The sequence below is a fragment of the Molossus molossus genome, unplaced genomic scaffold, assembly GCF_014108415.1.
Source record: "Molossus molossus isolate mMolMol1 unplaced genomic scaffold, mMolMol1.p scaffold_m16_p_2, whole genome shotgun sequence".
NCBI lineage: Eukaryota > Metazoa > Chordata > Mammalia > Chiroptera > Molossidae > Molossus > Molossus molossus.
The window spans coordinates 115,087,248-115,107,520 of NW_023425355.1; the positions used below are offsets into that span (position 1 = coordinate 115,087,248).

The window sequence follows — 20,273 nt, forward strand, 5'->3', positions numbered from 1 at the left end:
ACTCTTCTTAACCCTTGAGCTGTAAGCTGCACACACCACAGCGCTGGAAACGAATGGTGTGCGCCACACCTGACTGTCGTGCTTCCCACCTGCCCCGATCCATCCAGCCCCGGGAAGAGTCAGTGGGGGGCTCCCCGGGCTCCCCGGGCTCAGTTCCTTGCAAATGTGTGTTCCGAAGGCTGGGAAAGGGGGAAAGGAGGCCTGCCAGCTGGCAGGGGTGGGAGCTATACCTTGGATGGTGTGGAGGTAGCGCTGCTTTAACCCTCTCCCTCCCTCAGACCCTCGGGTCAGGTGTGTGCTTCCTCTCCTGGCCACCTGCAGACCGGCCATCTGCAGACCGGGGAGCGCGGTCCGCCTGCCGAGCCCGCGTTCTGTACGAATTGCCTAGAAAGAGGGCTTCTCTCGTTTCCTGTTTGGCTCTTTATTCAACCTCCTGGGATTTTGTTTTGTTTTGTTTTGTTTTGTTTTTTAAAACAGACTAGACGCTTGAAGAAAAGCTGCCATCCAAGAAGACGACATGCTTTCAGCAACCCCCCTGTATGGGAACGTTCACAGCTGGATGAACAGCGAAAGGGTCCGCATGTGTGGGATCAACGAAGACAGGTGAGGGGGCCTGTGTGGTGGAGGAGGCCCCGGGGAAGCGCCGAGGGTCTCTCTTCCCCCCCTGCCCCTGAGCAGAGCCGGGGGGGGGGGGGCTCACTTTCTCACAGCCAGAGTGGGCCCAAAAGGGGTGGGGGAGAAAGATCTGCCTTGCTGGCAGCCCTTGATTTACAGTTTTAACAGGCAACCCAGCTCAGCGAAGCATTGCCGCCCTTTAAAAGATTAGCCCCTAAAGCGGCCTTTCAGTGCACTTTCGTCCTTAATTTATTATTTCATATTTATGAAGGAGAATTAATCCCAGTCTATATGCTGCTTTAACTCTAAATGTCAGGAGTGCGGGCCCAGGTGGATCAGCATTCGATGTGCTTTTAAAACAAATAGTTTGCTTAGTAATAACTGGGGAGAGAGCCACCCTTTACTTCATTTAAGCCCAGGGTTTCTAGGCGGCCTGCGCCACCCATTCCGCGAGACCATTGGTCCTGGTTCCAGTCACCTGACGGCTCTGTTATGCTTCCTAATCAGTAATTTTGGGGTGTGGGGTAGAGGCGTCTAAGCAGTAAATGATTGAAGCTGGTTTTCAGGGTAATGATGAAACTTTCCTCTGCCGCTTGTCAGCGATTTTATCCTGGGGATTTGGAAGTTGGCACCAGGCGCTTTCTTTATCGATGCTCTCTGATAACAAGTCCCAGGGCAGCCGCAGCAGCCTGGCACAGATGTGTGGCTTCCTCTGGAGCCTGGAGCAGCTGACATTTGTATGATATTAGTGTTTATCCCTCATCATTTTGAGAAAGGCAGTCAAATATGGCTTCATTATCACCATGGAAACCAGTTTGGGAGGACATGGTACCTAACTTTGGGGAAAAGTTTCGAAAGCCTGCCCTTGTGGGTAACACAAGTGGTTGACACGGCCAGCTGGTATACTCCAGCCTTTTGTCCCCTGCTTTGGCCTTTGACCATTGTATTACTTAACGTGTGCCCTCGGGTAGAGCTTTTAAGGGTCTTCTAGGACAGCGGAGCCCAGATTGGCCTACTTGGCATCTCTGGAGAAAAGATTGTGCTGGAGGAATGGTTGTGCTTAATTTCTGGCTTACTCACCTCAGGGACATATTTGTGATCTCGTGTCCCTGTTGGCCTTCCTTTGTTTGTCCCAGTCCAGTTAAATCACCTTTTGGGGACAACTTTCAATATGGGCAATTGGGGAGGGTTTTTTTTTTTTTTAAGGGCAGTTGAAAAAAATGGAGTTATTAGAAACTGGTCTTTTCTGGGGGTGATCTAGGAAAGATGGATGAAGTGAGGAATGCTCTCATGAAGTTGGTGTGTCCTTTTAAATAGGAAAATTCCTGTAAATGATGGTGATGCTTCAAAGGCCAGACTGGAACTAAGGGAAGAAAACCCCTTGAACCACAACGTGGTAAGAGATGAATGGCTTCTGTTGATGTGCTATCTGAGTCTCAGTGATCTGTCATCAATCACGCATTAATTTGCATACTATTAAAGGCCTGGGGGCGGAGCTGGGCGATTCAGGGCGGGGCTGAGTAGAAAGCCTCCGTCTGCTCCAGGACGAGGCCCTCATCTAAGCTCTTCCCACCTCAGGTCCTTGGCCAAGCACGCCTTTCAACATGCTTGCCATTTACGTCCACGTCCCCCGGTGACTGGTGGGATATGGGCTGCCTTTTCTACGCTAAGCTACATGCCACATCGATGCTCCCAGTTGGATCAATTCCCAGACTCCAAGTAGACCCTTTGGGTTTACCTTTCCAGTAAAATATGAAACACACAACCTTCTTCAGACGCCGGGGAGAGGAAGTCAAAGGATGCAGCCACAGTTTGACCCCTGGCCTCTCTATTGATTTAGAAACGAGACATCTAAAGTCCTTGGTTCTTCCTGTCCCACTGAAATTGTTTCTTGTTATGTTAAATAACATCCAGGAAAAACCCTGTGAACACGGCCCCCACCCCCAACCCAACAGGCCCAGGGAGGGTTGGTTAGTGTGGGTTCTGGACCCTGTGAAGGTACTGAGAGTAGTAGAGTTAGTGTGACTCAGTTGCAGCAAAGTGGTTTGTTTTTCGTGGAGAAGGTGTATTTTCCAGAGTTAATAGATGACTGGATTAACGTATGGGCCTCAAGTCTAAAGGGACCAACATTTTCTGGGATTTCAGGATCCTAGATGAAGTGGCAGCAAAGGGTTTTTGATGGGGGGCGGGGGGTAGAGGGCCAGAGACCCTGTGAATCCTTTCCTTTCTAACCCTTTCTGCTCAAATGTTGAGGCATCTGGTGTTATTATCGAGCTAGTTTGCAGTTTCTCTTTGGGACGGGCTGGGGCTGTTTTGAAGGAATGTCCTAAGTAACACCCGTGTTCTTCTGCAAAGGTGGATGCAACCACAGCCCACCGGATCGATGGCCTGACAGCGCTGACCATGGACCGCACTGGCCTGATTCGGGAAGGGCTGCGTGTCCCAGGCAACATCGTGTATTCTAGCTTATGTGGACTGGGCTCAGAGAAAGGTCGGGAGGCTGCCGCAAGCACTCTAGGTGGTCTTGGGTTTTCTTCTGAAAGAAACCCAGAGGTGCAGTTCAAACCGAATACACCTGAGACAGTGGAGGCCTCCGCTGTCTCTGGAAAACCTCCAAATGGCTTCAGTGCTATATACAAAACTCCACCTGGAATACAAAAAAGCGCTGTGCCCACAGCAGAAACCCTAGGCTTGGACAGGCCTGCCAGCGACAAACAGAGCCCTCTCAACATCAATGGTGCTAGTTACCTGCGGCTGCCCTGGGTCAATCCTTACATGGAGGGTGCCACGCCAGCCATCTACCCTTTCCTTGACTCGCCAAATAAGTATTCTCTGAACATGTACAAGGCCTTGCTACCTCAGCAGTCCTACAGCCTGGCCCAGCCGCTGTATTCTCCGGTCTGCACCAATGGGGAGCGCTTTCTCTACCTGCCGCCACCTCACTACGTCAGTCCCCACATCCCGTCGTCCCTGGCATCACCCATGAGGCTCTCCACGCCTTCAGCCTCCCCAGCCATCCCACCTCTGGTCCACTGCGCAGACAAGAGCCTGCCCTGGAAGATGGGCGTCAGTCCCGGGAACCCTGTGGATTCCCACGCCTATCCCCACATCCAGAACAGTAAACAGCCTAGAGTGCCCTCTGCCAAGCCCGTCACCAGTGGCCTGCCAGGGGATGCGGCTCTCCTGCTGCCGCCCTCGCCTCGGCCTTCACCCCGAGTCCACCTTCCCTCCCAGCCCACTGCGGACACCTACTCTGAATTCCACAAGCATTATGCCAGGATCTCCACCTCACCCTCCGTCACACTGTCGAAGCCATACATGACAGTCAGCGGTGAGTTCCCCGTGGCCAGGCTCTCCAACAGCAAGTACCCTAAGGCTCCCGAAGGGGCTGAAGGTGCCCAGCCAGCGCCCGGGCACACTCGGAAAACAGCAGGTCAGGACCGGAAAGACGGCGGGTCCCCTCCTCTCTTGGAGAAGCAGACGATTACCAAAGACGTCACCGATAAGCCACTGGACTTGTCTTCGAAAGTGGTGGACGTGGAAGCTTCCAAAGCGGAGCACATGAAAAAGATGGCCCCCACCGTGCTGGTCCACAGCAGAGCTGGAGGTGGCTTGGTGCTGTCCGGCACTGAGATCCCAAAAGAAACCTTATCTCCTCCAGGAAACGGCTGTGCTATCTATAGATCGGAAATCATTAGCACGGCTCCCTCGTCCTGGGTGGTGCCCGGGCCGAGTCCCAGCGAAGAGAACAATGGCAAGGGCATGCCACTGAAAAACAAGGCTTTGGACTGGGCGATACCACAGCAGCGGAGTTCTTCATGTCCTCGCATGGGTGGCACAGACGCTGTGGTCACTAACGTTTCGGGGGCGGTGTCCAGTGCTGGCCGCCCGGCCTCCGCGTCCCCAGCCCCAAATGCCAATGCAGATGGCAGCAAGACGAGCAGGAGCTCCGTGGACACCACGCCATCCGTCATTCAGCACGTGGGCCAGCCTCCGACCACGCCTGCCAAGCACAGCGGTGGCACCAGCAGCAAGGGTGCCAAAGCCAGCAACCCAGAACCGAGCTTCAAAGCGAATGAGAATGGCCTCCCGCCAAGCTCAATATTTCTCTCTCCAAATGAGGCGTTCAGGTCCCCACCAGTTCCCTACCCCAGGAGTTACCTCCCTTACCCGGCACCTGAGGGCATTGCTATCAGTCCCCTCTCCTTACACGGCAAGGGACCTGTCTACCCTCACCCAGTTTTGTTGCCCAACGGCAGTCTCTTTCCCGGGCACCTGGCCCCCAAGCCTGGACTGCCCTACGGGCTGCCCACTGGCCGGCCAGAGTTTGTGACCTACCAAGACGCGCTGGGGTTGGGCATGGTGCATCCCATGTTGATACCTCACACGCCCATAGAGATCACGAAAGAGGAGAAGCCGGAAAGGAGGTCCCGGTCCCACGAGAGAGGCCGCTACGAGGATCCAACCCTCCGGAACCGCTTCTCCGATATGTTGGAAGCTAGCAGCACCAAGTTACATCCAGACGTTCCCGCCGACAAGAGCCTGAAGCCCAGCCCCGGCTGGAATCAAGGGAAAACCGTCGTCAAAAGCGACAAGCTGGTCTATGTCGACCTTCTTCGGGAAGAGGCAGATGCTAAAACTGACGCAAATGTGTCCAAACCCGGCTTTGCAGCCGAGAGTATTGGCCAGACCGCTGAGCCCACCAAGCCCCCGGCTGACCAGGCCCTACAGCCACCCCGTGATTTCATTGCCCTGAGAGAGGAGTTGGGGCGTATCAGTGACTTCCACGAAGCCTATGCTTTCAAACAGGCTCCGGGCCAGTCGGTCTTCAGCTTAAGCAAGGAGAGCGTCCCAGCAGGGACCAACAAGGAGAACCTGGGGATGCCGGGCTCCACTCCATTCCTGGAGTCAACACTAGGGAGCGATGGCCCTGCTGTAACTTTTGGTAAAACTCAAGAGGATCCCAAACCATTTTGTGTGGGCGGTGCCCCACCAAGTGTGGACGTCACCCCCACCTATACCAAAGATGGAGCTGATGAGGCAGAATCAAATGATGGCAAAGTGCTGAAACCGAAGCCATCTAAGCTGGCAAAGAGAATCGCCAACTCCGCCGGTTACGTGGGTGACAGATTCAAGTGTGTCACTACTGAACTGTACGCAGATTCCAGTCAGCTCAGCCGGGAGCAGCGGGCATTGCAGGTGAGCCCCACACCCAAATTTCAGTAATTTTACCAGTTGTCAGTTTTTTTTTAATGTGTAAAGAGGACTGGGGGAGTATGGTAGGGCAGGACACTGGGCAGATTTGGTTAACGAAGCTTATGGTAATTTAAATGTATGAAATGTGGCCAGTAAGGGGACATGAGTGGTAGCACCTAGGAGGTTCATGTGTCTGGTTATTTTAAGTTATTCTGTAGATTTTAAGAGAACTCCACCCAAATGCTGATAAAGGAAGTTGTAATAATTGTGAAGGCTATCTAAAGACTGCATGACGTTTACCTATCAATTGCTTTAATTTCTCTGCCGTTACTGTACGTTAACAAATATACCTAGAAGTGCTGCTTAGAATGCCTTACATGATACTTGGTGGAGGTGTGTAGCAGCCGCATGTCTGTGGGATTCGTGCAATTTCTTTCACCAAAAAAAGAAAAGCTCGCTTAAAGGGATAGAGTATGTATTTAACTTGCTAGTGAATGATAGATGTTGTATAGGAATTTCCTTAAGATATTTTACTTTTAATTAAAAGATAAATAAAGCCAAATTGTTTTGCAATGTTAAGAAAAAAAATTTAGTTTATGCTTATAAAAATGGATGAAGTTATCTAAATGATCCATTGAGTGCCCATTTTAATTACATAGATGGAAGGATTACAAGAGGACAGTATTTTATGTCTACCCGCTGCTTACTGTGAGGTCAGTTCTTCAAATTTTTATTACTAGAATCTTACATAAACCTTTTGAGTTAAATTTCATTTCCAAATATACAAAGGGAAGTTTGTGGGCCATGGTCGTCTTTATTCATTGTGCACTTTGTTTTCTTTTCTGTTGTGTTTTTGTTTCGTTTTCTTTGCGTTGTGTTTTTGTTCTGTTTTATTTACCTTCCAGAGAGAATGTCTGTCTCTATGCAATCGTGTATGTATGGATATACATACACACCGCATATATATCTATACATATGGCTTTATGAATAAAGAATGTGTGACACTTACATATAGATACTCTTAAATTTTTATTTGTTAAATTTTAAAATATCTCAGTCGTATCATAAATTGTGGTTGGTTCTGGGCAAACTTTTCTTTGAAAATACTTTCCTTTAAGGTAAGACAAATGAAATAGCTCTTATGGTAAGGTGTTGTTTTTTTTTCCATCTTCGTTCTCTTTCTAGCGTGCAATGATGCGCTTCTCAGAGTTGGAGATGAAAGAGAGAGAAGGTGGCCACCCAACAACCAAAGACTCCGAGGTGTGCAAATTCAGCCCTGCAGAGTGGGAAAGCTTGAAAGGAAATCAGGACAAAAAGCCAAAGTCAGTCACCCTGGAGGAGGCCATTGCCGACCAGAATGACAATGAGAGATGTAAGTAAACCCAAGCGGCTTGTGTGCGGTTCCACGTCGTTGCAAACGGGGTGGCAGTTACCAGGGCCGACTGTGGCCTGCTGGCCAGTTGGCGCCTTCTCCGAGGCCCAGGCCACCGTTGCCATCCACGGAGGGAAGGGAGCATGTCCTTTTGACATCCAGGAATGAGGCGCCTAAGAAAGATTCTTCCCTGGGATACATCTCCTTCTCCGGAGAAACACTGTTCCTGTAATTTGTAACCGTGTAACCCAAACAAGCAGCCGAATGGCAGCGGGAGACTTGAAGTGTACAGTGTGGCACATCTGTGTTCTGTTTTGTAGCAGGTACAGACACGGTTGTTCGGTTTTGCCTTTTTGTAGCGGTGGAGTGACACTCCCAGCCAGAGGTGGTTCCCATCCCCCACAGCGGCAGTCTGGTCTGGAGCGGGGAGTGCTTGTGTTGTCCCTCCATAGGCAGAGGTTTTGTTGAGACGGGACGAGGGCTGATGAAGGCACCCTGAGGATGAACATAGTTAACTTCTGTGGCGGGGTTGATTGTCATCATCGGGAGTCGACAGCACCATCCGAGGGCGCTGGTATAAATGAAGGGGTTCTTCTCAGCAGACAGAGGGTGTATTATGTTTTGGAGGCACAACGCGGAGAGAAACCTCGTGCTTTCCTCGTCACTCTTTAGTCCCAACGACTGGTCCCCTGCCGTGGCGGACTTTGGGATTTGCCCACGAGACTCCTCCACCTAATGTGCTGGCAGCAAGGGGAGAGGTCTTTCTCCTCCTTTCTTCAGTGCCTTGTTGGCGATGGTGAACTGGGACAACTGGGTGAACACTGAGAGAGTGGGCGCAAAACCCTTCCGAGGCAGGATAATCCGGGATGGTGGGTGCAGTCGCGAGCTCTGTGCCATTGGATGTCATCGGTCTGCCATCCCTGGGCACACTTAGTTCATCGGCGCCCGATGGCGTTTGGGAGAATCTGCGGTCCAGGAGCGCGCACCTCTCACTGCCTAGAACACAGCCCCGTCCCCTGGCCCGGTTCATCCTTGGGCTCAGACAGGCGCCTGTGGGCAGAGTTCTGAGTGGGCCACATCAGGGCCAGTTTGTTCTACGTTAGTCCAGGAGAAGGGAGTTTCTGTTGCTGGTCAGTGGCGGCCTCACCCAGGTGGCAGGGATTCTCAGTGAACCTGAAGTGACGGTATCCTTACTCCTTGACCTCCTGGGATGGCTCTGGGGAGATGGAGGGTCTGAGCTGCTCCGGAGTACAGCAGCGAAGAAAGCTTTCCTCGCTGGTGCCCACAGCAGGCATGTAGCCCTTCCCCTCCGAGGTGCCTCGGAGTGCCAGCTCTTGGGGAAGTTTCCTGGGGAAACCGGGTAGAAGCGAGCAGGCCAGTTTACGTGGCAGGTGCTTCTCTGAAGAAGGAAAACTTCCTGCGAGGGAGACTGGAGACAGGGAGCCGGAAGTTAGCCCGCCTCCAGTCTCGCCCTTTCTCTGGTTTTCCAGTAACATGGCCAGACCCAGGTGGCCCACGCCCTTCACGTCTCTGCATCCTCACCCCAGCCTTTCTCCCAGAGAGGTGTGTGTCCTCCCTCATCTTCTCTGGTGAACCTAGAAATAAGAACTTGGTGTGGCCAGTGGGGAGCAGGGCCCGAGCCCTAGATGGTTGGGAAAAGTATTCCCTAAGCTACTCCAGGCTCAGACCAATAGGGTCTGTTCCTGGGGCACCCAGGACACGCCCAGTGAGCCATAAATGGCCACCGAGGACAGGGGAAGGGCTGGGGAAGGTGAGCGGCTCGGGTTTAAAGATTGGGGCAATGAAGGGCGGGGAGCGAGTCACCATCCCCAGTTTTCTGGGGGACTTGTGGCTTGTGGTTGCTTAAGAGGAATAATCGAGAGGAGCTGGAGTCCTTGCTGCCACCCCCCATCTAGGGGACAGCAGGGGCTGGATTCATTCAGCTGCAGATGAGTGGGCTGGCCTATCCTTTTGGCCCTGGTGTTTTGAGCCCACGAGAGTTTGGACCCCGCTCCACAAGGTTCCCTTAATGAGTGTCAGTGTGGCTGAGAGCTGAGCTCTGGGCATGTGGGAGCTGGGGTTACGCAGGGGTCACAGGGAGGGTACGAGGTGCCTTCCAGATGCCTTGCCCCTTCTGAGGCAGCCCTCCACTCCCAGAGGCGCCAGGAGCTTCTAAGATGGTGGGTGCATCTTGTTGGGAGGGGCTCACTTACAAAGCTGAATTAACTTGAAAACACAATGGCCAGGATCGTCACTTATTCTTCGTGACAGTCGGGGTGGCTGGCTGTGTGCAGTTTTTAGTTTAGAAGTTCAACAAATGACTCAGGTGACTCCGCAAACTTGGGAGTTTATTAAAAGGAACCATCAGTGGCATTTTGAGGATGAGGAGGGACAGGAAGCACGGATGGGTCCATTTGTTCTCGAATGCAGGGTGACCCTCGAGTTGGCCAGTTCTTTGGCTGGGGCCGACCCAGGACCTGCTCACTGGCCATGCCTGGGCAGGAGCTGGAGGAAGCCCGAGGCAAAGGGCTTCACGAAACTTCTTAGCTCGGGAAACTTGTCTTCTGGCTGAGCACCTGCGTGTTTTGTAAACTACTTTGAGTTTGAAACAGAGCTCGCCCGTGTCTCTGCTGTAGAGGGGCATGAGTTTGAACAAGGTCAGCCTCTGCTGGAGGTACTGTAGTTACCTGTAGTGGAGGGACTTTCGATCATGGGTAACCCTTCCACCTTGTGTAGGGCTCACTGGGTGGGCATGGCTCACCAGTGGTGAGGGTGCTTTGTTGCCATGGTGACTAGTAAATGTTGCCATGGCAATGCTTTTATGAAATAATGCTATGGCATAACAATGATAAATTGTGGGATGTATGTGCTGAGTCATATGACCAGGCTGCAGGGATGAAGTGTTAAACCACAAACAACACAGCCACAGTCACATCTGCCTACACCAAGTGACCGAGAGCACATGGCCTCCCGCTTTTAGAAGGGCCAAAAGTAGTAGCGATGGAGGAACGGAGTGGTTAGAACCCAGTGTATCTCTCTCTACATCTCTGTTGCCCTCGAGGGCAATCCTGTGGCTTGTGGTTGGGATAGACTCAAGTCCGGTGTGCAGGAATGTGACCTGGAGAGCTGCCCCGTTGCTGGTGGCCATGTGTATCTTGGGCAGTCAGGGTGTCCTTTCGGATTATTATGGCCTGAGTAAGGTCTCAGAGTCACTGAGAGGAATTGAAATCTTTGCTCTGAGAAGCTGGGACGTTGGAAAAGGGCGGCTGCACCTAGTTTTAGAAAAGATCCTTGTATGAAGTGGGAAGAAAGCAACTAAAGTGTGTGTGTGTGTGGGGGGGTGATTTCAGTGAACCCTGACTTTAGTAATGGTGGTTTCCTAATAAGGGCTCGAGATGAGGAACCACAGACATCACCCTGCAGGGTCCCTGGGGCCAGGGCAGGAGGTGACTGCCTAGAAGTGCCGTCCCTGGCTAAGCAGGCACGGCAGGCGTGTGTCTAGCCCCGTCCCCGGAGGTGAGGGGCACCCTCCCAGATGGTTTTACCAGACGGGCAGCCTGAAGGAGGCTGGAGAGGCCTGTCTCGTAGGGGTGTTCTTGTTCGGCGAAGAGCAGGGAGACACGGTGCCCGGTCACAGCCTGTGCCAACACCTGCAAAGTCAGTCATCCTACTAAGCCCTGTAAGTGGTTTTCTATGGTGGGCAAGGCCGGCCCTGTGGCAAAGGTCAGGTCCGGGAGACACCAGCTGATTGCACTGTCAGGAAGGAAGTTTGCCATGAGGATGAAAACTTGAGGGGAAAACCGGCTCCCTGAGAAAGGCGCCCCTTTAGGCGGGGCGGGGGCTGTTAGACAGACGGGTGACTGGGAGACTGGGTGACTGGGAGACCGGGTGACTAGGAGACCGGGAGCGAAGACAGAAATCGTGGGAGCGGTGCCCCATCCGATCAGGGGCCATCTCTGGTGTAGGCACAGGTGACAGGGCAGAGCAGCCCCATTCTGGGCAGCACCCCACTCTGGCCAAGCTGCTGCCTGATTGTGACCCTGGAAGGCATGTGTCATTACCTAGTCACCTCTGCTTTCAAACCACCGGGTTTGAATGGTCTTTCCTACCTCAGAGTGGGAGAGTACCCTTTACAATTAGTTTCAAGGTAGCCCTTCCAGCCTCACCGGTGCCAGGCCCTCCCTCTGGCCGAATGGACCAGAGAGGTCAAATAGTGTAACTAGGAGGGCGCACACCCCGAGAGCTCGCACACACGGGGGCTGCGATTCCAGCTGCTTTGAGAGCCTCGGTGTCCTTTTGTTAAAGCGATTTCTCCCGCCTTCCCCTCTGCTGGCTGGGCCTGTTTATGAAGCCCACCCGGGAGGCGGCTCGCAGTAATATTCCCACTTTACAGCTGAAGGGGGCCGAGTTGTAAAGTGGCGCTGTTACTGCCAGAGCGGTTAAGAGGGTCACAGCAGCCAGAGCAAGAGTCGCAGCCGCTCTCCGCACGGGCCGGGATTCGGGCAAGCTGCGGGTCCCCCCTGCTGCTGCCAGCTCTGTGTTGGGACGCTGGCTGCCCTGCCGGGAGCCCCACGTGGTCGGGGCACCTCCCCCAGTCCTTGGCGCGAGTGCATGTGGCTCCCTCCGTCCCACCTTCGGTGCCCTTGGAGAGGAACTGCAGGGGCTCCTTCCACCATGAAGAGCACAGGCTAGCCAAGGCCAGGGTGACACTTGTCCCCACGACTGATTGCCACTCAATCCTGGGGATGCCCCCGAGAGAAGGCTGACCCAGGGAACCAGCAGGGCTGGTCAGAATGGAGGTGAGACCTCACGTGGGCTGGGGAAAGGGATCAGCGGGGGACGAATGTGCTTATGCTTCTTAGCTCAGTGTTACCCAAGTGCTGCATCCCTTCCCCGGGTGATGTGCAGGGTCATTTGGGGGGGACACCTGAACATCACTGTCATGGTTTGGGAATTATTTGTGTATTAGGAAAACAAAAAACAAAAAAACAAGAGCAGCAAAGCAGCCAGCGAGCTGTTTCTTAGGCTAGAGCAAAACGGAAGGAGAGAGGTTGGGCTGCAGTGATTTAAGGGAACGGCCCCAAGTCGGCGCCCGGTTGAGCAGACGGAGCAGAAACGCCACAGGCGCTGTTGGAATGAGCAGTTCAGCAAGTGCTGGGCTAGCGCGGAAAAGACACCTGATGGCGAAAGGGGTGGTGTCCTGTCTTTGGAATGTCCTTTGATGCCTGCATGTGAAGGAAGGCATGAAGGAGTGCCAGGTGGGGTGACTACATCCCTGTGGGTGTGCATGGTGTCACTGAGGTGTCTGGACAGGAAGTGGGAGCATTTCCTTGGTTGCGGTGATATTCTTTCCCCCCCAAGGGTGTGAGAAAGAAAACAGGGATGTAGGGTGATCAGGTTGAGTTCCTTGACATTGCCCCCGACCCTGTGCACCTGCCAGACTCCTCTTCCCAGTGCCCTTGGTCTCCCAGCTCCCCTGCCTCCCAACACTGTCCTGACCCTCTTCCTTCATCATCCCCCCTGTTGCCCAAGTGAACATGACCTCAGCCAGTGTTGCCAGAGAGGGTCACCCATGGCTTGGCTGGATCTTGCTTTGGGGTCACCCATCCTCGGCGGGGGGTGGGGGGGCTGAGCACCATCGAACGTGACCAACCGGGATATAGCAGGTAGGAGTGCTCTCATCATGTGCTGTGTGAAGAAGACGTGTCAGTGCCTCATCTCCTCGGTTGTGAGTGATACACACGCACTGTCTGCTTTCACCAGCCGATTGTCTGCAGCTGCCCTTCCTGTGGGACCTTCTGTTTCCGACAGGTTTATGCTTCCGGTGTATGAGGCCCCCAGTCTCCACAGAGTCTGCCTGCTCCCCAAATCCTGCCTTCTCGTGGTGACCTTTGGACCTTCATTTCTGTGTTACTGTCCCCCCCCTCCCCCAGGTGAATATAGTGTTGGAAACAAACACGACCCCTTTGAACCCCTGGAGAACAAAGACCTGCCTATGGAGAAGTACTTTGTGGACAGGCCGCCTGTAAGCGAGCCACCCCCCGAGCAGGCAGCTGTGGAAATGCCCAGCAGCCCCGCCCTCCAGCTGGACAGAAAGCGCAAAGTCTCAGGTGACAGTACCCACACTGAGACCACTGTAGAAGAGCTGCCAGAGGACCCTCTCCTGAAAGCCAAGCGGAGACGGGTCTCCAAAGGTGAGCTTGGTCAACTTCGGCTGCCTGCTTAGTGGCCAAGGGTGGAGAGGTGTGTGTGCCCACCCTCGCCACAGGGCACCCTGGGGAAGTCACTGGGTGGTGCAGTGGATGTTTCCAGTCCTGCTCTAGTGCCCTGGGGAACCTACTCATACCTTCCTCCCCCCAAAGCCAGAGACAGGAAAGATCTTGTGGCCCAGGAATTTGTGACAAGCTCCAGCAGAGACAGTGACCACCCCCTCCCCCTCCCCCTCCCCCCTTAGTGATGGGTAAGACAGTTTGTTCCCCCCTCCCAGGGGGCTTTTTGATTAATTTGTAGTTATTTCTCCATTAGATGACTGGCCTGAGAGGGAAATGACAAACAATTCCTCTAACCACTTAGAAGACCCACATTATAATGAGCTGACCAACCTGAAGGTGTGCATTGAATTAACAGGGCTCCATCCTAAAAAACAACGCCACTTGCTGCACCTTAGAGAACGGTGGGAGCAGCAGGTGTCGGCAGCAGAGAGCAAACCTGGCCGGCAGGGCAGGAAGGAAGTGACCCAGGCCACTCAGCCTGAGGCCACTGCCCAGGGCAATAACATCTCCGAAGAGAAACCTGGCAGGAAAAGGGCAGAGACCAAAGGCAACAGAAGCTGGTCAGAAGAGTCCCTCAAATCCAGTGACAATGAACAAGGTACACAGAGGCCACCTTGTGACTCCGCGCCCCGCTCCTGGAGGGTGGGTGACCCACCCTCTGTGGGAAAGGGCCCTTGAGGGGACCTGAACGACATAGAAGTTGAATGACTAGGTGGTGGCAGGCGGAGAGTTCTTTCATAATGTCCTTCCAGCCTCCGTACTTCTCTCTGGGGTGTATAATGAGCACAGCTGAGAGGAGGCAGCTGGACCTCCGGGCTGCTCCTTACCTAGCCAGTGAGGAGCAGGAATGGGAGGTCCGGGGGAGCCCAGGGCCTGCCGGTGCCCTCACTGCAGCCTCGGGCTGTTGTCTGCTTGCTAGGTCCCGAGCACCCAGACTGGCCTTTCGTTGGGAAGGTCCTTGGGAAGGTCCTACGTTCCCAGGCCCAGTGGGGTGGGAGCGAGAGAGCCCCAAGGGCTGGCTTCTGCCCTCTTGTCCCGGGGCCTTTGAAGAAACTTGCCACTTGGCATTTTGTGGGTTAACCTATTTGCCGTTTGAATGTGGGATAATTAAAATATTAACGCTTTGAAAACATAATTGGTATATCTTTAAAAACCGAAGCCACTCTAGTGATCAGTGCTAACAATGGGCTTTTCTCTCCACACCGGCTACAACTATGTAACGCCTGCTTCTTCTCCCCCTCTCTCCCTCCCGCCACCCCCTCCGGATTTAGGTTTGCCTGTGTTCTCAGGCTCTCCGCCCATGAAGAGCCTTTCATCCACCAATGCAAACGGCAAAAAGCAGACTCAGCCAAGCTGCACGCCAGCCTCGAGGCCGCCTGCCAAACATCAGAAAATTAAAGAAAGCCAGAAGACAGATGTGCTGTGCACAGACGAAGAAGAGGATTGCCAGGCTGCCTCCCTGCTGCAGAAATACACCGACAGCGGCGAGAAACCATCCGGGAAGAGACTGTGCAAAACCAAGCATTTGATCCCCCAGGAGCCCAGGCGGAGCTTGTCGCTGACTGGGGACTACTACGTGGAGAATGCTGATGGCAAGGTACCTCCGGCCCCTCCCCCTCCCCTGGGCACATCCCACCTGCTTGCTGCTCTGCTTCTGGGGACAAAGCTTCCCCGTTTTTCCTGGCCTCCTTTCCCCAGTGTCACTCCCCCATCGGAGGGGGCACGTCTCTTGGGACGCAGTGAAGTTTCACCCTAGTGAGAATGAAACCCCTGCCCCCAAACAAAAGCGGGAAAAGTGCCCGCCTCCGCTTGGGTTTTTATAACTCAACGAAGAGGCAGCTGTGGAAGGGTTGCCTTCAACGTGTGCGCTGCCTCGTTTTGTGACAGGTGACCGTCAGAAGATTCCGAAAGCGGCCTGAGTCCAGTTCCGACTATGATCTGTCACCAGCCAAGCAGGACCAGAAGCCCTTCGACCAGTCCTCGCAGCTGCCTCGCTCCAGCTCCCCTCCAGAGACCGCGCAGTCCCGCCCGATGCCGCCCGAGGCACGGAGACTGATTGTCAATAAGAACGCGGGAGAGACCCTCCTGCAGCGCGCCGCCCGGCTCGGCTACGAGGTGAGCGTCGTCGGAGGTGCCCTGGATTCAGAAACCACAGGCTGCTGACCCTTGATTTGGGGGAGCCGGGGCGCGCTGGGCTGGGCGTCCCGCAGGATGTTTGTGTTCGCCCCAGTCCACCGCCAGCTCTTTGGTGGCCTGTTCAATCGCGCTGGGAAAAAGAGAGGCCTCTCTGATGTTCCGTTCGTGTTCAGGCAGGTAGGCTGCTTGGCATCCTCCCATCTCTCTCACTTATCTCTGATATAAAATCTGACATAACCCAGGGCTTGGCGACTGGGGGAATTTTAATGAGCCCTTTTGGATTCTGATTAGCAAGGGGGAGAAGTTGTTAGCTCTATTTTGGGTTGCGGGCAGGAAATGTCTGTGCAGGTAGGGGATGGAGGGAGACACGAGTCCTCCTTCTGAGAGGGAAAGAGCCCAGGGGGCTGAGGATGAGGGGCAGCTCAGGCTTTGCCCCAAACTCAGTGCCCTTGCCGCGTGTCCCCAGCTGGCGTGGCCTACATTGCTATAGCGATACAGAAAGAGAGAGAGATGTTTCTAAGCCCGTATGATCCAAAGTAACCCATTTCACCCTTTCCACACCTCTGTGCGGTAATCATTAGTATCAGCCCGCTTTCAGATGAGGAAACCAGAGAGGTTAAATGACAACTTGTACAGGTAGTAATCCAGCAGTCTGGCTCCAAAGCCCAGCCCCTCCCCCACCGCCCCGCCCCTCCCCCACCCCGCTCCTCTCCCACATCGGCTTGCATTGGAATTGCCCTTTGTACAGTTCCAAACCTCTGCGAGATAGATTACTCCCTCTGCCCCGAGCAGCTCCCCCACCATGCTTGTCAGTTGAAAATTGTGATGTAATAGCCCACAGGGCAAAGGCATTTTTTTATGCTGGCATCAGCCCTCTGGGAGTTGAATGGTGAAAATAAAATGCGGCTCAGCAAGCTGAGAGTGGAGGTGTGCACGAGCTCCGGGGCAGCAGGACCCATGCCGGCCCGTGCTCCTGCGGGGGGCTCGCAGGATTGGTCCGGAGCTCGGGGTCCCGCAGCCCCCGACACTGCCGCGGTCCACTGTGCAGCGAGCCCTTCCGAGCGTGGCAGCCTCGAGCCCGCTGGAGGCACTGGCACCTTCTTAGTGCGGGGGATGGTTTCGGTTGTCGGTTGTACGTGCTGTTGTTTGTGTCAACGTCTCTCTTCTGGAGATCTCTGGATTACCTGGAGAGAACCCTCTGGAAATATTGCGTAGTTACCTCACGAAATCCCAGTCGCAGCTGGTTGGTTTTCCATGACCTCAGAGTACATAGTGGCAACCTAGGAGGACAGGGTAGATATTGTATGTGGCACTGAGCTCGACCCCCTCATGCCACGTGTTCCCTAGTCGTGCTTGAAAAAATTAGACTGGTGTTTCCGGCAGACACTGGAGATGGGGGGTGGGGGGTGGGGAGCGGGAGGACATCCTGCTCCACCTGCGTGGGCACCTGTTCCTGGCCTTGCCTTTGATTTTAGCATCCTTTCCACCAGTCCCCCTTAGGGACCAGAGACCTCAAGAGGCCCTCGTGGGCCACTTCAGGAAGTTTCCGTTTTGGTTTTTGTAGAGCCGGTGGGACTGAGGCCCGGACCGAGGAGCACTTGATCCCGACTTTTTTAGGCCACTAGGCCTTGGAAGGCACACGAAGCCTAGGGGTTGTTTATGTCAGGACAACTGCTTTGTTGTTTTTCCCTTCGGTGTGGAAATTGCACAGGTCACTCACTAGTTTTGATGTTGAACATTCAACTACTAGATGAAAGACTCCAACTTTCTAGGATTTCTTTCTTTCTTTCTTTCTTTTTTTTTTTTTTTTTTTTGGTACATTCCCCTAGCGGGAACCGAACCCGGAACTCTCTGGTCCGCAGGCCGACGCTCCAACCGCTGAGCCAAACCGGCCAGGGCACCTAGGATTTCTTTAGGCAGGATTTTTGTCAGGATGACAGCCAGTCAGGAGATGTGGCAATTTAAATCTTTCAAAGTTGAAGGACAATTTGCTTAACCCAGTCGAGGGTAAAGGTGTAGTTTGAACACACAGGTCCGGGAGGGCTCTCCTGGAGTCGGTCTTTGCCATTGTTATTTTCTGCTTAGCTAAAGATCCCATGTGCAGTAAAAAGGCTGTCCGAGCTTTATGTCCTGTTAATCTGGTTCTTGAGGTTTGGAAACACCCTCTGTGTTAAATAGACGGCTTGCATGGCCAGAGACACTCAAACCTTTCCCTCCCAGTGAAAAGGCCTCTGTTTCTCAGGCTAAAAGGCCAATGTGCAACCACATGCTTGTGCGTTTAGTGGTGATGGTTAAATTTTCTATGAATTGAATAAATCATGTTTTTAAAAAAGTTAATGAGGCATTTAATTAATTAACAATGTCGGGTTTATGGCCTTTATGGTTACATTTTGTGGTTAATGGCATTCGGCTTATAGCCGCTTAACAGAGAACTGTCCAAGAAAAACAGTTTGATTTTGTTTGGGAATGGGTGGGCTGCCCGTCAAGCACTCCCATTTCTAGGGTAGAAAATAAACCCAGAAATGTATTGGGTAGACAGGCTTGGCCGGCCTCTTAACCATTCTCTTCGACTGCTGGTGACAGCGGTTGCCCTCCCAGCGAGGAGAAGGTAGTTAGCCCCCTTGACCCTCACAGAGCCAGCCTGCGGGGTGCTGGTCATGGCTGGCTGGCACCTCTGGCTGGCCGGCATCCTTCTCGCTGGGGCCCTCTGGAATCTTCCTAGCTGCCCAGGTACCGAAAGACCCGAGTCCTAGGTCTAGTACTTAACGCTAATTGGGGTTTAACTTCTCTGGGCCTTGGTTTCCCCCAGCGTTGGATGAGAACCCCCTTCCTTTCCTGAACTCACGGGTTACTGTGGGACCACAGAAGACGTACTCACTCAGGGAAATGAGAAGTGCTGTGTGTATAGCGAGAGCAGCCTGGCTGTAGGTTAGCACCGCCTCTGTTGCCATCCTCCAGGGCAAGAGTTGACTTACGCATCGGCTCTGCCGTCCTTTCCTTTCTAGGTCCCCTCGTATCAGCCATGGTAGCGATGAAGGTTTCCAGGTGAAGGCCATAATTGTCAGAGCAAATAAACCCTAGGTTGACAGGACACCAGACAGGCCGCCGGGACCCGGGGTAAATTGATCCGTGCACAGCAGTTGGTGGTGCTCAGACCTGATCCCAGAGCCACGTGACAGGGCCTCTCCCTGGCTGGGGCACACAACTCATTAGCTTGCAGCCGTCCGCTCAAGGCTGGCTAGTGAGGGCCTGCTAAAAGAGCAGCAGCTTCATGCGGTATCCTGGATACCGGGGCTCGGGGCAGGTGGCCTGGGAGCCCAGAGCATTGTGGGCTTTCTGGCAGGTTAGGATCTGAACGGAGACCGCGCCTGTGGGCCTGCCTTCTCCCTTCCTCCCGTCGTTTCGGACGGGACTGCTGCCCAGCATGCAGCAGCAGGTTCACAGATGGAACCTTCTAGGAGCTCCCAAGTGACGGGTCACCTTTGATGGACATGTCCTCGAAAGGGTATATAAGAGTTGTCACAGAGAGGCCGGCTGTGACCCACCCGGCTCCCCTGACCAAGTCGAGCATGTGTTGGGCCATGTGCCGGGTTTGCTCAGAACCGCAGCTCTGCCCTGGCCGGTTTGGCTCAGCGGTTAGAGCGTCGGCCTGCGGTCCGGAGAGACCCGGGTTCGGTTCCCGCTAAGGGCACGTACCTCGGTTGCAGTTTGTCCCCGGCCCTGGTTGGTCGTGCGGGTGGCAGCCACTCGATGTGTCCCTTTCACGTCCATGTTTCTCTCTCTCTCTCTCTCTCTTCCTCTCTCTCCCTCCTACTCTATCTGTGGAAAAAGTGGAAAAATGTCCTCGGGTAAGGATAAGGAAAAAAAAAAGAACTGCAGCTCTGCCGGGCACGACTTGTTGGAAAAGAGGGAAACGTGTTTTCTGGTGGCAAATGCTGTTTTATGTGTTTGAAAACTTTCTTAGTCAAGGTAATAAAACATTGAATAAATTACTGCTCTGCTTACTAGGAGCGGTTCATATTACTATTTTAACATGCCAAAAGAAGTAAAATAATACAGGGATTCTAATGCAAACTGTTGACACAGAATACCTTCTGAGAACGGGCAAGGGTGGACTTATTTTCTTTAGTTCTTGAAAGGTGTAGGTTGCAGTATATGGTACATCAGATCCCTGTCGGAAAGCAAATATCAAAATGTTATATTGATTCTACCCCAAGTGCGGTGGCGGCTGAGGCAAAATGGAGGGGGGTGGACTTTGGCGCATTTTGTGTCATGTCTTGGTGATGTATGAGATGCACGGACAGCGCCTCTCTCTTACTCACATACAAACAGGAGCACTTGCACCGCAGGCTCTGTTTCTTGAGAATGCCCTGTACTTGTCAATGTGTCATCTAAGATATTAGAAGCCAGACACCTCTGTGCTGGCCGTGCCAAGCCCTGGCCTGAGGGCTTTCCCAGCTATCTGATTGTGTCCTCTCCGCCACCCTAGAGCCTCTCACTGTCCTGCCTCACAGGGACAGAAATGGACACTTAGGGAACTTCAAGGGTAGTTTGTCCAGGGCCAGGCTGCCGGGCCAGCAGAGCCAGGTTTCACATACAGTCACCAGTCTGCAGAGCCCAGATGACACTGTCTCCATCACCAAGCCCTTCACACATGCTCTCGCCCCTCCCCCAGGTGTCCT

General features: G+C 53.6%; 1 protein-coding gene across 6 annotated transcripts in view; it reads left to right on the forward strand.

The window, feature by feature from the left end:
- The window catches only part of BCOR (BCL6 corepressor), a 44,833-nt gene that overhangs the window by 19,003 nt on the left and 5,557 nt on the right, over positions 1-20,273 (forward strand). For 3 of the 6 annotated variants that reach the window (XM_036270463.1, XM_036270462.1, XM_036270461.1), the window contains exons 2-10: positions 478-603; positions 1,933-2,011; positions 2,971-5,814; positions 6,471-6,524; positions 6,997-7,183; positions 13,117-13,377; positions 13,709-14,053; positions 14,727-15,052; positions 15,343-15,570. In XM_036270463.1, the coding sequence (XP_036126356.1) occupies positions 518-603; positions 1,933-2,011; positions 2,971-5,814; positions 6,471-6,524; positions 6,997-7,183; positions 13,117-13,377; positions 13,709-14,053; positions 14,727-15,052; positions 15,343-15,570 (4,410 nt within the window). In that variant the 5' untranslated portion in view covers positions 478-517. The remainder of the gene's footprint in view (positions 1-477; positions 604-1,932; positions 2,012-2,970; positions 5,815-6,470; positions 6,525-6,996; positions 7,184-13,116; positions 13,378-13,708; positions 14,054-14,726; positions 15,053-15,342; positions 15,571-20,273) is intronic. The other 3 variants (XM_036270465.1, XM_036270464.1, XM_036270466.1) reach the window with 3 other exon arrangements.